We start from the raw sequence: 13,475 nt of genomic DNA, 5'->3' as shown, positions 1-13,475 counted from the left end.
CCTCGGAAGGAAGGTTGGGCAATCCTACTTCCGTAGTGATACTGCCTCGGAAACCCAAGGAGGGGTCGCTATGAGTCGGGGCTGACTCGACGGCAAACAACAACAACAACAACAACAATAAAAATCATTACCAAGGACTTAGAAAATTTTCAATGAAAATACTGAATGACTTCAAGTCAAATATAAAAAAAAAATTTAAAGGCAAAATCAATCTGGTTTTAATTGTTTTGTTTAAATGGCTTATCTTGTTGATTATGAAGAAATTACATGTAAGTAAGTTTTTAAAGGGTTAATTCATTTAAGAAGTATATTTTCAATAGACTATTGAATCATAGGTTATAGCCATGACCTCTATTTTAAAGTCTTTTAGATAAAAATCAGCCTCTCATTTCTCCTTCTGTCTAGCCTCTCTTGGTGTCCTAACCAGGCTCTGCAGCCTATGATGCCCTATTTCTGGTTCAATAGGTCATTTCTCTACTTGCTTATCCCCTCTTCGTAATTTCAGCCTTGTCTTACATCCTGACAATTTTGCCTTAGCTGCCTTTTCAAGCTACCTTACACTTTCCTAAGGTGCTCTGGTGGCGTAGTGCCTAAGGCATTTGACTGCTAACCAGAAGGCTGGTGGTTCAAACCCACCAGCCACTCCACAGAAGGAAGACAGGGCAATCTACTTCTATAAAGATTTACCACCTCAGAAACCCAAAGGGGATCACTATGAGTTGGAATTGACTCAATGGCAGTAAGTTGTTTTTTTTTCCCCTAGTTTACACTTTCCTACTGATCTGCTGTTTCTTGACTATTTTCTCACTGCTTGCACTCTCCAGTGAAGACAAAATATCTAAAAATTACCTTAAAATCTTTTATGCTATGTGTTCTATCATTATAGTAAAAATCTCCAGGGACTTTTAGGAAAATTTAGAAAGCCTACAATAACCTCAAAAACAATACTTTTAAAATGACTGAGAAATAAGAAAGGAAAGGAAGATTTAAAAAAATTATATAAAGATATTCTTTTCCTAAACATATACTAAAGTGTGAATATACATAAGTTTTTTTGCACTTAGAAATTCTCTACTTACTATGAAAAGCAAAATTTTGCATTTATAAATCTTGTTTCATTAAGCATAATTTATGTAATCCTAATATAGCTACATACTCAGGGAAATAAGATTTAATATTAAGTTTATTATAGGTATTAAACAGAAAAAAAATCACTGATAAGACAATACAACCTTTTTTTGACAAAAGCAGGCAATTTGAAAACCAATCAATAATTAGACTATAAAAACAGAAACAATTTTACTCTGAGAAATTGTAAGAATGAGTATGCTGAGTCAATAATATATATTATTTACCATGTTTGTTGTTTGTCCCACTACCACATGTATTCATAATTTTTAGTTAAGGAAACATTCATCAAAATGGATTTATTTTATTCCATACCTGTATTGAGCTGATCATTGTGCTAAGGGCAAATACTGTGGCTGAATCTCTCAAAGTTGACTGACTATCAAAAGTTCCCTGAGTATCCATCAATAACACTGCAACCTACAGACAAGTAGAATATATTATTGATATTTCATAAAACATGTATGATATTTTATAGAACCATAAGAACTAAAACTATTATCATTGATTATTTAATAGGTAATTTCTTATGTATTTGCCATGAGTGGCACTGAAAATCAAATTATTAAGCAGTTGCTGATTATTGTAATAATTAACTTTCACTAGCAATCCAACATAATAGAAACTTAATATAGCAATTGAAACAAAGTATAAATGTTAGCTTGCTGATCTGATGTTCTGCTCTCCTTACAATTTCACCTAGCCTGATCACTAGAAAGGGAACATGCAACAGGATGCTTCCTCACCTTTAAGCTTCATGTCAAATGGCCAGAATTTGTTTCCAAAGGAGCATTTTCAAGAATCTTCAAAAATGGTAACCTTTGCAAGTGAAAATTTGATTTTATTTAATAAGTGAGCATCATACCTTTTTACCATCAGGTTTATTGATAAGGAAGACTTCACTCCATATCTGGATGCCCGTAGTCTCTCGTTCAGAACCACCTCTCCATGAAAAACCAGTCAATGGTTCATTGTAATCTCCAACCCAATCAAGTGATTCCTATGAATTAATAAAGTATGATGTGAATTGGATATATGCATACAGTTTTTCCATTCATCCATTCCAATTCTCATCCTACTTCCACTCTAGTCAAAAGGAAACAACATATGCACACCTCTTGCATTGACACAAACATTTTGTTTATTCATCCAAAAACTAATTACACAGGAGCAACCATCTGCCACATTTTGTACTAGGTCCTGGAGATAAAAGATGAAATGATATCATTCCAGACCAGAGGAAGCTCACAGCCTAACAGAGAAACAGACATGTTAATAAGCCAATGTACGCATACCAAAATAAGAATGCATATTAGGCATAAACAGAAACACAGGAAAAAGAATACCTAACTCTTGGTCAGGTAGGACTTCATAGGAGAGGTGGTGTTTGAACTAAGACTTGATGGATGTTTAGGAATTTCTCAGGCAAGCAAACTAGAGAAAGGCATTTCAGAAAGAAAGAAAGGTATGAGAGTGCATGCATCAAGATGGTGGGGGGGGGGGCAAGAAGTAGGAGGAGAGGCTGGGGACACAGTCATATTACAAAGTCTCTATAAATTAGCATTTATCCTGCAACCAACAGGGAGTTTTGAAGAAGCAGAGAGAATCATCATAGTTGAGATTACAAAGATTATTCTGGATGTAATGAAGGACAGATAGCAGGGAAGGAAGATAAAAGCCAGAAAGAGCAAAAAGGGAGCTGTTACAAAACAAAAACATGACTGAAGACCTGAATCAGGGCAGGATAGAGGGAGGGATAGTGATACAAGTGGTATTTGCAAAGCCAAAGGAAGAAAGAATAGACTTTAACTGCCAGCTGTATGAAAGCTAGGGAAAAAAAAATCAAGATAAGGACTGGAAATAATCCTAAATTTAGTAACTAGGTCATGGTGACCTTGGTTAATAGTAGTTTCACTTATTTTGATATTTGGTAGAAGGAATAAGTTATTAACTTTAGGAAGATCACATTAGGTAATCTTCAAATCTAAAACTCCATATGAATCAAAATATAACACTTTACTAATTCAGAGGAATTTGGGAATAGACTACTTGGATTAATAATAACTCTATATGGACTAATATAAAAGAAATTTTATTTAGTTATATCCTGTCTTATTCTATAAAGTACTTTAGACACTTATAGAAAGCTCAGTTTTGTTTATTTCATAAATTGGCTCCATTATCTGCTATCCACCTAGTCAATCTTATTTCTTCCTCATCCCCAGTACATAAATAACTTCTACTCTAGGGAATAAGATGTACTGTCTGCTTAATGCATATATCATACTCATTCCAGCTGCCACACCTTTTCTCATGTTCCTCTTAGTCTAAAATGTCCCTTCTTTCTCCTTTTTCTGATCCAAATCTTGCACATCTTCTAAGTCCATCCTGAGTCCTAATGTCTCCATGAAACTTTCACCAATAATTCCTGTTTATACACATATGTTCCTACCCTGAACTTCTTTTTCTTTTCTAAAAAAAATATTTTACTAGATTTTGGTGAAAGTTCACCCAATAAATTAGGTTCCCATTTAACAATTTCTATACATATATAGAAATTATATATGTATACTTATCATTGCAAGGAGTTCTAATGGCATAGTGCCTAAGGCATTTGACTGCTAACCAGAAGGCTGGTGGTTCAAACCCACCAGCCACTCCGTGGAAGGAAGACCAGGTTATCTACTTCCATAAAGATTTGCTGCCTCGGAAAACCAATAGGGGTTGCTATGAGTCAGAATCGCCTCAATGGCAGTGAGTTTTACACACACACACACACACACACACCTATTGTTTGGTGACATTGGTTACACTTCTTAATAACCTTCCCTGAACTTCTAATAAGAGCTCTGGTGACGTAGTGCCTAAGGCATTTGACTGCTAACCAAAAGGCTAGCAGTTCAACCCACTAGCCACTCCTCAGAATATTACGTATATTCAGAAACATATGGATTAGCACTTAATGGTGATCTAAATATTTCATGTACCTTAGTTCTGTCTCCTTGGCCAAACCACAAGATACCTAACTACAGAATCTGTCTCCTTTGGCATCTGCCATAGTGTCCAGCACAACGCAGGACATGTAGCAGGCTGTCAATAAATACTAACTGATGTAATATAATAATAAATTAAGCTAATAAAGATACACAGAAAACATGGATTTTTCTATAAGTGTTTGATTTTATAAGTTTCTAAAGATTAATACCTAAGTGCTATAGCACTTTGAATTTGAAACCATAGCTAAGGACACCGGTGAACTTACATGCATACCAAGTTGATACTTGAATCATCTAAGAGTGGTACTTTATAACTTCTTCCATTAATTTCTGGATGCCTTTCTCATTTAATTTACAATCCATTAGTGCCCCCAGAATTGGTAAGAAACATTCATGCAAAGAATAATTATATACATACATATATGTTTATTCTTGATTTTATAACTTCTTTAAAAACTCTAGATGTGTTTGGAGTACTTTTAATAACAAAACACTAAAATATTTTAGAATTTACTAACTGGGAGCTCTGGTAGCATAGTGGCTAAGACACTTGCCTGCTAACCAGACGGCTGGCGGTTCAAACCCACCAGCCACTCCTCGGAAGGAAGGTTGGGCAATCCTACTTCCGTAGTGATACTGCCTCGGAAACCTAAGGAGGGGTCGCTATGAGTCGAGTTTGACTCGACGGCACATAACAACAACAACAACAACAACAAAGTTTTGCCTAAAAAGAGTCAGGGCACTTACTTCAATGAATAAATAGCAATGATTAAGGAATTAGCATGTTGTTGTTACGTGCAGTCGAGTTGGCCGACTCAGGGTTTCCAAGGCAATATCACTACGGAAGTAGATTGCCCCATCTTCCTTCCAAGGAGTGGCTGGTGGGTTTGAACCTCCAACCTTCTGGTTAACAGTCAAGTGCCTTAGGCACTATGCTACCAGAGCTCCCAGGAATTAGCATAATGATAACATTATTGTAACATCAACTCAGGTCAATGATCAACCTCAGGTATTTATAAAAACTAAGCCTGAAAAATGATATGAAAGACAAGGAAACATCCACAAATGGTTCCTTTAAAACCAGATCCATTGTCAATTCCAACTCATAGTGACTCTGTAGGACAGAGTAGAACTGCTCCATAGGATTTCCAAGGCGGTAAATCTTTACAGAAGCAGACTGCCAGATTTTCCTTCCACAGAGAGGCTAGTAGGTTCAAACTGTTGACATTTCAGTTAGCAGTTGAGAGCTTAAACCAATGCACAATGAAGGTTCTTATAGTTACTTTGGAAGATCTAGAATTTAGTTTGCTTCATTCATTTAGGCATGCTTTCATTAATCAAATTATTGTTTTCTATGTTCCAGGTAGTATGATAGGTACAGGATAAACATTATAGCAGTTTTCCTACTACAAATAACATAGACTGTCACATTTTAAATCTCATTTCCCCATTCTAATATGAGTGATAATTAACATTTGTGGAAATGAAAGCAGTATTTGGTATAAACAAAGTCAATGATACATGCCATTGTGCAAGGAACAGCAAAACAAATGTTCAGGTTCTCTCCTATTTTCTGAATGTTCCACTAGGTGTATGAAAACAAAAAACAAAAACAAATATGGTACATTGGAATCTAAGCAAATGTTATTTACCACAGACAATATCACATGTGTTACTGAGTATTTCATCCTAATGTTTATATTACAGTTAAAAATATGAACATGCCTAAACTGTATAAGGAGCTGTGGTAGCATAGTGCCTAAGGCATCTGACTGCTAACCAGAAGCCTGAGGGTTCAAACCCACTAGCCACTCCTCGGAAAGAAGGTTGGGCAATCTTCTTCCGTAATGATACTGCCTCGCAAACCCAAGGAGGGGTTGCTGTGAGTCGGGTCAGACTCCAAGGCACATAACAACAACAACAAAACTGTGTAATCACAAAGAATGGAAGGTATATGAATTTTTGCTTGTTAATTTTCCCACATCTCTTAAGTAGCATACTAACGTTTTTATGCTAGAAACAGGAAATGATGAGTTGTATTTGCTCTTCTGTTCTTGATATGTTTGAACTGAAACTAGAGATAGAGGATGTTAAAGGTAACCTTGTAAAATCACTCAAAAATACTTAAACCATAAAAGATCAATCCAAGATGGGTAGTTATGGTATAAAATATGTAATACAAAGTTTCTTTGGGTAACACATCTATTCTGTCTCAAAATCCATATTTGCCTCAGAGTTCAATGGATAAAAAGGAAGAATATCAGCATGTTCTCCATTCCCAACCTTCTGTTCCCCGATTCTTATCTCCTATTTATTTGTCTGCTTTTGGTTCATTCTAGGTCACATACAGTCTCATTTCTGTGTCACACTGCTGTTTCAGACATTATGACACTGTCAGTTGCCCCTGGAGGTGAGGCAAGGGAAAGGACTGACTGGAAAAGGTTAAAAGGGAACTTTTAGGGGTAATGGTAATGTTCCGTATCTTATAGGGGTTTGGGCTACACAAGTATTTGCATTGGTCAGAAATATACAAATAAACACTTAAAATACTTGCATTTCATCTTTTGTAAAGTTTACCTAAAAGGAAAAAAACTAAAAATATACTGACAAATATGACATGTATATACTAATGATATATATGTTGAAATAGTTAGTGAGAAGTGTACTGATGTCTTCAATTGACTTTGAAATATATAAAAGAACATAGATTGATGGATGGATAGAGGTATGAATATATAGTGATACATATGTGATAAAGCAAGATTATTAATGGTACAGTCTAGGTTGTGAACACCCAAGTGTTCACTGAAAATTCTTTTACCTTTGCTGTATGCTTAAAATTTTCATAATAAAATGTCAAAAAAATTATTACAATAAAAAAGTTATGACAAAAATTATTCAATGTTTTAAACACTGTAACAGGTAAAGTTTATATATCACATCACTATGATAGCTCTATTTTGAAAAGAATAAAGGAAAAGTTGTCTGGCAGTTTTGTGTCTAAAACACTGAGGTTAGAATGGATAGACTGTAGCATTTTTAAACTGATGTCTATTATTATATTCCATTATAATGGAAATGGAAATATTGAACACTATTAAATAAAAACAAACTGACAGAAGCACAGAAACAAGAAACCTTTTAAAAATGCCTCTTACATACCTGGTTGTACATGTATCTCAACATGAAGTCCATCAGAAACGATTTTCCTTTTCTAAAAGCTCCAGCAACAGATACAGCAACAACCTCCTTGTCTCTGACAGCCTCTGAGAGAAGGATTCGATTTAGTGCGGTTTCATCTAACTCAAAGGAATGGTCATCTTTGACAATGAGGACTTGGACTGGTCCTGCCTTTTTCACTGGCTCTTCCTCTTCTGAGCTCCATTCATATGACTTTTCTGAAAACCCACCTGTTGAACAAAGTAGCAATTGGGTACAGATGATCATCCCATAATGTACAGAAGTGTACACATACCTTTCAACTCTCAAACACCTGACACAGGAACAGAGTGAAATTAGAAATCCTCACTTTAATGGCATATGTTAATGTAATTCACATCATATCCCATAAAGACTTACATTTGGTCTTCCTGACCAAAATTCACATAGAATTTTCCTTTCAAGAAAGTTCTAAGTCAGTGTAGAGGTACTTGTTTGCTGAAGAGTGAGAAAGAAAATCAAAACAAAGGACTCCATTTTTGGAGCGGAAAAAATGTCTTTAGTTCATAATTTCTTCATCCCCTAGAATTAAGCTTATTTATTGACATGATTGATCCTGACAGTACATCTTAAAGCTGAACATATATAGGAGGAAATATATAGAGTAGCTCAGAAACAAAGATTCTTGAGATTGGAATAGACCTCTAAAGTCATCTAGTTTGGTTTCCTCCAATGCATGAATCCCCACCACAAATACCTAGACTTTAAATATCTAAAACTAGACCTTGTAGCAATGGAAGTTATAGATAATTAAATTGGATGGGACCAGATTACAGAGAACCTTTGAATCCTTGTCAAAGAAGTCTAGTCATAATTCAATGAAAAATAAGAAACTTTTGAAGTTTACTTTGTGTGGGCATCTTACTTAAAAGCTGTGTGACCCTGGGAAATTAATAAAGCTCTATGCCTCAGTTTGTTCATCTATAAAATGGAGACTACTAATAGTACCTATCTTATTGTGTTCTAAGAATTAAGTGAGTTACTATATACAAAATGCTGAGAACAGTGCTTGGCACATAGAAGCTCATAAAAGTTAGATATCATCATCATCATTATCATCATCATGATCACTACCTTGGGATTACAGACTGCACTAGTATTCCTAGAAGAAGTTTCTGCCTGTTGTTGTTGTTAGGTACCATCGAGTTGCTTCCAACTCATAGCGACCCCATGCACAGCAGAATGAAATACCACCTGATCCTGCGCCAGCTCCATAATCCTTGCTATACTTGAGCCCATTGTCGCAGCCACTGTGTCAATCCATCTCATCGAAGGCCTTCCCCTCCTTCGTCGACCCTCCACCTTACCAAGCATGACATCCTTCTCCAGGGAATGGTCCCCTCTGATAACATGACCAAAGTAGGTGAGACGAAGTCTGGCCATCCTCGCTTCCAAGGAGCAACTCAGCTGCACTTCCTCCAGGACAGATCTGTTAGTTCTTTTGGCAGTCCATGGTACCTTCAGCATTCTTTGCCAGCACCACAACTCAAAAGCATCCACTCTTCTTCGGTCTTCCTTATTTATTGTGCAGCTCTCACATGCATACGAGGCAATTGGAAATATCATGGCCTGTGTCAGGCGCACCTTAGTCCTCAAGGAGACATCCTTGCTCCTCAGCACTTGAAAGAGTTCCTTCACAGCCAACCTGCCCAGTGGTACAAGTCATCTAACGTCCTGACTGCTACTGTCCTAGCCTCGACTGTAGAACCAAGCAACGTGAATTCTTTGACAACCTCAATCTTTTCTCCATTTATCATAATGCTGCTTATTGGCCCAGTTGTGAGAATTTTTTGTCTTCTTTATATTGAGATGTAATCCATACTGCAGACTGTATTCCTCAGTCTTCATCAGTAAGTGCCTCAAGTCATCCTCACTTTCAGCAAGCAAAGTTGTATCATCAGCGTATCTCAGGTTGTTAATGATTCTTCTTCCAATCCTGATGCCACATTTTTCTTCATATAGTCCAGCTTCTCAGATTATTTGCTCAGTATATAGATTGAATAAGTATGGGGAAAGGATACAACCCTGACACACTCCCTTCCTGATTTTAAACCATGCAGTGTCCCCTTGTTCCATTCAAATGACAGCCTCCTGGTCAAGGTACAGGTTCCTCATGAGTACAATCAAGTGCTCAGGAATTCCCATTCTTCTCAATGTTATCCATAATTTGTCATGATCCACACAATCAAATGCCTTTGCATAGTCAATAAAACACAAGTAAACATCTTTCTGGTATTCTTTGCCTTCAGCCAAGATCCATCTGACAGCTATGATATCCCTTGTTCCACATCCTCTTCTGAATCCAGCTTGCACCTCTGGAAGTTCTCTGTCAACATGCTGCTGCAAACGTTTTTGAATTATTTTCAGTAAGATCTTACTTGCGTGTGATATTAATGATACTGTTCTATAATTTCCACATTCTGTGGGATCACCTTTCTTTGGAATGGGTACAAATATGGATCTCTTCCAGTCAGTTGGCCAGGTAGCTGTCTTCCAAATCTCTTGGCATAGCCAAGTGAGTGCCTCCAGTGCGGCATCCATTTGTTGAAATATCTCAATGGGTATTCCGTCAATTCCCGGAGCCTTGTTCTTCGCCAGTTCCTTCATTGCAGCTTCGACTTCCTTCAGTACCATTGGTTCTAGATCATATGCCCCCTCCTGAAATGGATGAAGATCAACCAGTTCTTTTTGGTATAGTGACTCTGTGTATTTCTGCCATCTTCTTTTAATGTTCCCTGCATCATTCAATGTTTTGCCCTTAGAATCTTTCAATATTGCAACTCGAGGCTCAAATTTTTTCCTCAGTTCTTTCAGCTTGAGACATGCTGAATGTGTCCTTCCCTTTCGTTTTTCTAACTCCAGGTCTTTGTACATTTCATTATAGTAATTGGCTTTGCCTTCTCGAGCTGCTCTTTGAAATCTTTGGTTCAATTCTTTTATCTTGTCATTTCTTCCATTTGCTTTAGCTACTCTCCACTCAAGGGCAAGTTTCAGAGTCTCTTCTGTCATCCATTTTGGTCTTCTTTTCTTTGTTGTCTTTTTAGTGACCTCTTGCTTTCTTCATGGATGATGCTCTTGATGTCATCCCACAATTCATCTGGTTTCCAGTCACTGGTGTTCAATGCATCAAATCTACTCTTTAGATGGTCTCTAAATTCGGGAGGGCTATATTCTCAATCATATTTTGGATCTCATGGACTTGTTTTAATTGTCTTTAACTTCAAGTTGAACTTGCATTTGAGCAGTTGATGGTCTGTTCCACAATCAGCTCCTGGCCTGGTTTTGGCTGAAGATACTGAGCTTTTCCATCACCTTTTGCCACAGATGTTGTCAATCTGATTCCTATGTGTTCCATCTGGTGAAGTCCACGTATACAGCTGCCATTTGTGTTGTTCAAAAAAGGTGTTTGACTACTTTCTATAAATATGTATATGTCTTTCCAGAATTTTCTAATTAATTGGTAAAGATACTATTTTTGACAGAGGTCAACTTTTAGAATTTATCCTTAATGAAAAAGAATTTTAGAAGTGGAACCTGACATTTGTGATAGATTACAAAACAGTCTTGGTGTGTCACTCCTTGCATTTACTGCCTTTTAATATCCTCCCACTTCATTCAGCCATGTGACTTGCTTTGGCTAATACACTATTAGAAGACATTAGCAGAAGCTTGAAAATACACTTGTATGGGACATACTTCTGTTCTGAGTGGGCACAACTTCCTGATTTTAAAGAGTGTTTCCAATTTAGGGTCACATTTGTCCACTTCTTTTTTCTTTAATTTGGCAGATACACTTTATCTTATCGGGTTAAGGAAGTTCTCTTTTTATTTCTAAGATTTTTAAAATCTGAAGTGGGTAATGAATTTTATCAAATGTCTTTCCTGCATCTATTGAGATAATCATACGGTTTTTCTCCTCTAATCTGTTAATGTAGAGTAATATATTTTTGCATTTTAATATGAACCTATTATTTTCATTTTGTAATATCTTACTTATTTATATGTTAGATATAGTTTGCTTAAATTTTGTTTAGGATTTGTGTATCTCTATTTGTAGATGAGTTGAGTCTACTATTTTCCTTTCTGATTTTGTCCTTGGCTGGTTTTATTATCGAAGTTACACTGTTGTTGTTGTTGTTATTTGCCATCAAGTTAGACCCGACTCACAGAGACCCCTCCTTGGGTTTCCAAGGCAGTATCACTACGGAAGTAGATTGCCCAACCTTTCCTCTGAGGAGTGGCTGGTGGGTTTGAATGAATTAGCAAATTCTTTCTTCAGGAAGAGTGTGTAGTAAAAGATTGGAATATGGAATTCTTTGAAATTTTGATAGAATGCTCCTGTGAACTGCCTAGGCCTTGTGTTTTCTTTATAAGATGATTTTTAACTGCTAGCTTAGTGTTTACTAATTATAATACTACAGTTATCGTTAGTAGTAGCAAAGCTTTGTATTTCTCCTTGAGACACATTTGGTACATTATATTTTTCTATTAATTTTTTTTCCATTTTTTAAAATTTCAGACAAAATAGCAGTAAAGATACAGAAGATGTGAACAGCATCATTAGCCATCCTGAACTATATGACTTATATACCTAATAATCACAGAACTATGTATATTTTTTTAAGCTTACATAGGTCATTTACCAAACAGACCATATACCGGTTTATAAATTAGATCTCAATAAACTTCAAACTATTAAAATAATGCAGATGCTCTTTGACTATAAAGGAATTAAATGTATCAATAATGAGAGACTATTTAGAAAATTTCCAAACATTTGTAAATTAAGCAATTAATTTCTTAATAAATTATAACTCAAAGCAGAAAAAAAAATGAAAACTAGAAAATGTGAACTAACCGAGAATGAAAATATGACATATCAAAAAGTTGCTTAGAGGAAATTTATGTCTTGAAAACATACACTGGAAAAAAGTTTGAAACATTATAATCTAACATCCATCTTAAGAATCAAGAAAAAGAACAGCAAACCAAATGAAAAGAAAAAGAAACGGTGGCAAATAATAAAGATGAGGGCACAAACCAATGCAACAGAAATGGAGATCAACAAGATTAATTTAATAAAATAAGACTGATCAAACTAAACAAAAGAGGAAAAAACACATATACCAACATCATATGAAAAGGGGATATCATTACAGATCCTACAAATATTTTTAAGCTATTATGAATAATTTTATGCAAATAAATTTGATAACTTTAATAAAATGGACAAATTTAGAGAAAAATAACAAAGAATGACAGAAAAGAAAGAGAAAATACAAATACTTTCCTCTCTGAAAAATAAATTAATAATTCAAAACCTCATGTAAAGAAAGCTCCAGGTCCATTTGGTTTCCCTGGTGAATTGTCTAAACATTTAGGGAAAAAAAGATTACAAATCTTACACAATCTCTTCTAGAGATGAGGAAATGACAGATCATTATCAGTTGTTTTATGAGGTCAAAACAACTTTGATACCAAAAAACTGACAGGATATTATAAAAAAGGAAAATTACAAGCCAGTATCTCTCATAAAGATAAACTCAAAAGTCCTAAACAAAATACAGGCAGTCTCTGGGTTATGAATGTCTGACTTGCATACATCTCATAGTTATGAACTAACCCGTGTAAAGCCTATTATATTAAAAACTCAAGGAACATAAAATTCAACGTAAATAGTAACAAATGGGTACTTCTTTGTGACATGAATCAAAACATTATTATCACATTATTATGTAAGGATGTTTTTGTGTATCTGGAAGTGTTTAATATTTTTATGCATACAAAGGTAAACTATATACTAAGACATACATCTAACTAACCTAACTTGAATTCAACTTAAAGGCAGACTTAAGAATGGAACGTTCATAATCCAGGAGTGCCTGTATAGTAAATCAAATCCAGGGATAAGTAAAAAAAATATTATACATCACAAGTGATTTTTTTTTCTTTCTTTTTTAATTATTATTGTGATTTGGGTGAAGATTTACAGAGCAAATTCACTTTCCATATAGCAGTTTACATATACTTTGTCTCATGACATTGACCACAGTTTATCACAATGCAACAGCTCCCCTCCCACTTCCTCCCCATAGTTACCTCTTCTCAGTGTGCATCCATCCATGGACTCCT

The 13,475-nt window shown here is 35.6% G+C and overlaps 1 protein-coding gene across 1 annotated transcript in view; it reads right to left on the bottom strand.

Annotated features, from left to right (window-relative positions):
* ATL1 (atlastin GTPase 1) overlaps positions 1-13,475 on the bottom strand; it is a 96,916-nt gene that overhangs the window by 68,163 nt on the left and 15,278 nt on the right. Inside the window, exons 2-4 of the mRNA XM_042781363.1 lie at positions 7,287-7,534; positions 1,994-2,128; positions 1,444-1,548 (exon numbers count right to left, since the gene is read on the bottom strand). Of these exons, the coding sequence (XP_042637297.1) occupies positions 1,444-1,548; positions 1,994-2,128; positions 7,287-7,534 (488 nt within the window). The remainder of the gene's footprint in view (positions 1-1,443; positions 1,549-1,993; positions 2,129-7,286; positions 7,535-13,475) is intronic.

Source organism: Orycteropus afer, unplaced genomic scaffold (assembly GCF_000298275.1).
Source record: "Orycteropus afer afer isolate SDZICR_OR568_19922 unplaced genomic scaffold, OryAfe1.0 scaffold00111, whole genome shotgun sequence".
In the NCBI taxonomy this organism is placed as follows: domain Eukaryota; kingdom Metazoa; phylum Chordata; class Mammalia; order Tubulidentata; family Orycteropodidae; genus Orycteropus; species Orycteropus afer.
This window is presented reverse-complemented; position numbering and strand designations above follow the sequence as displayed.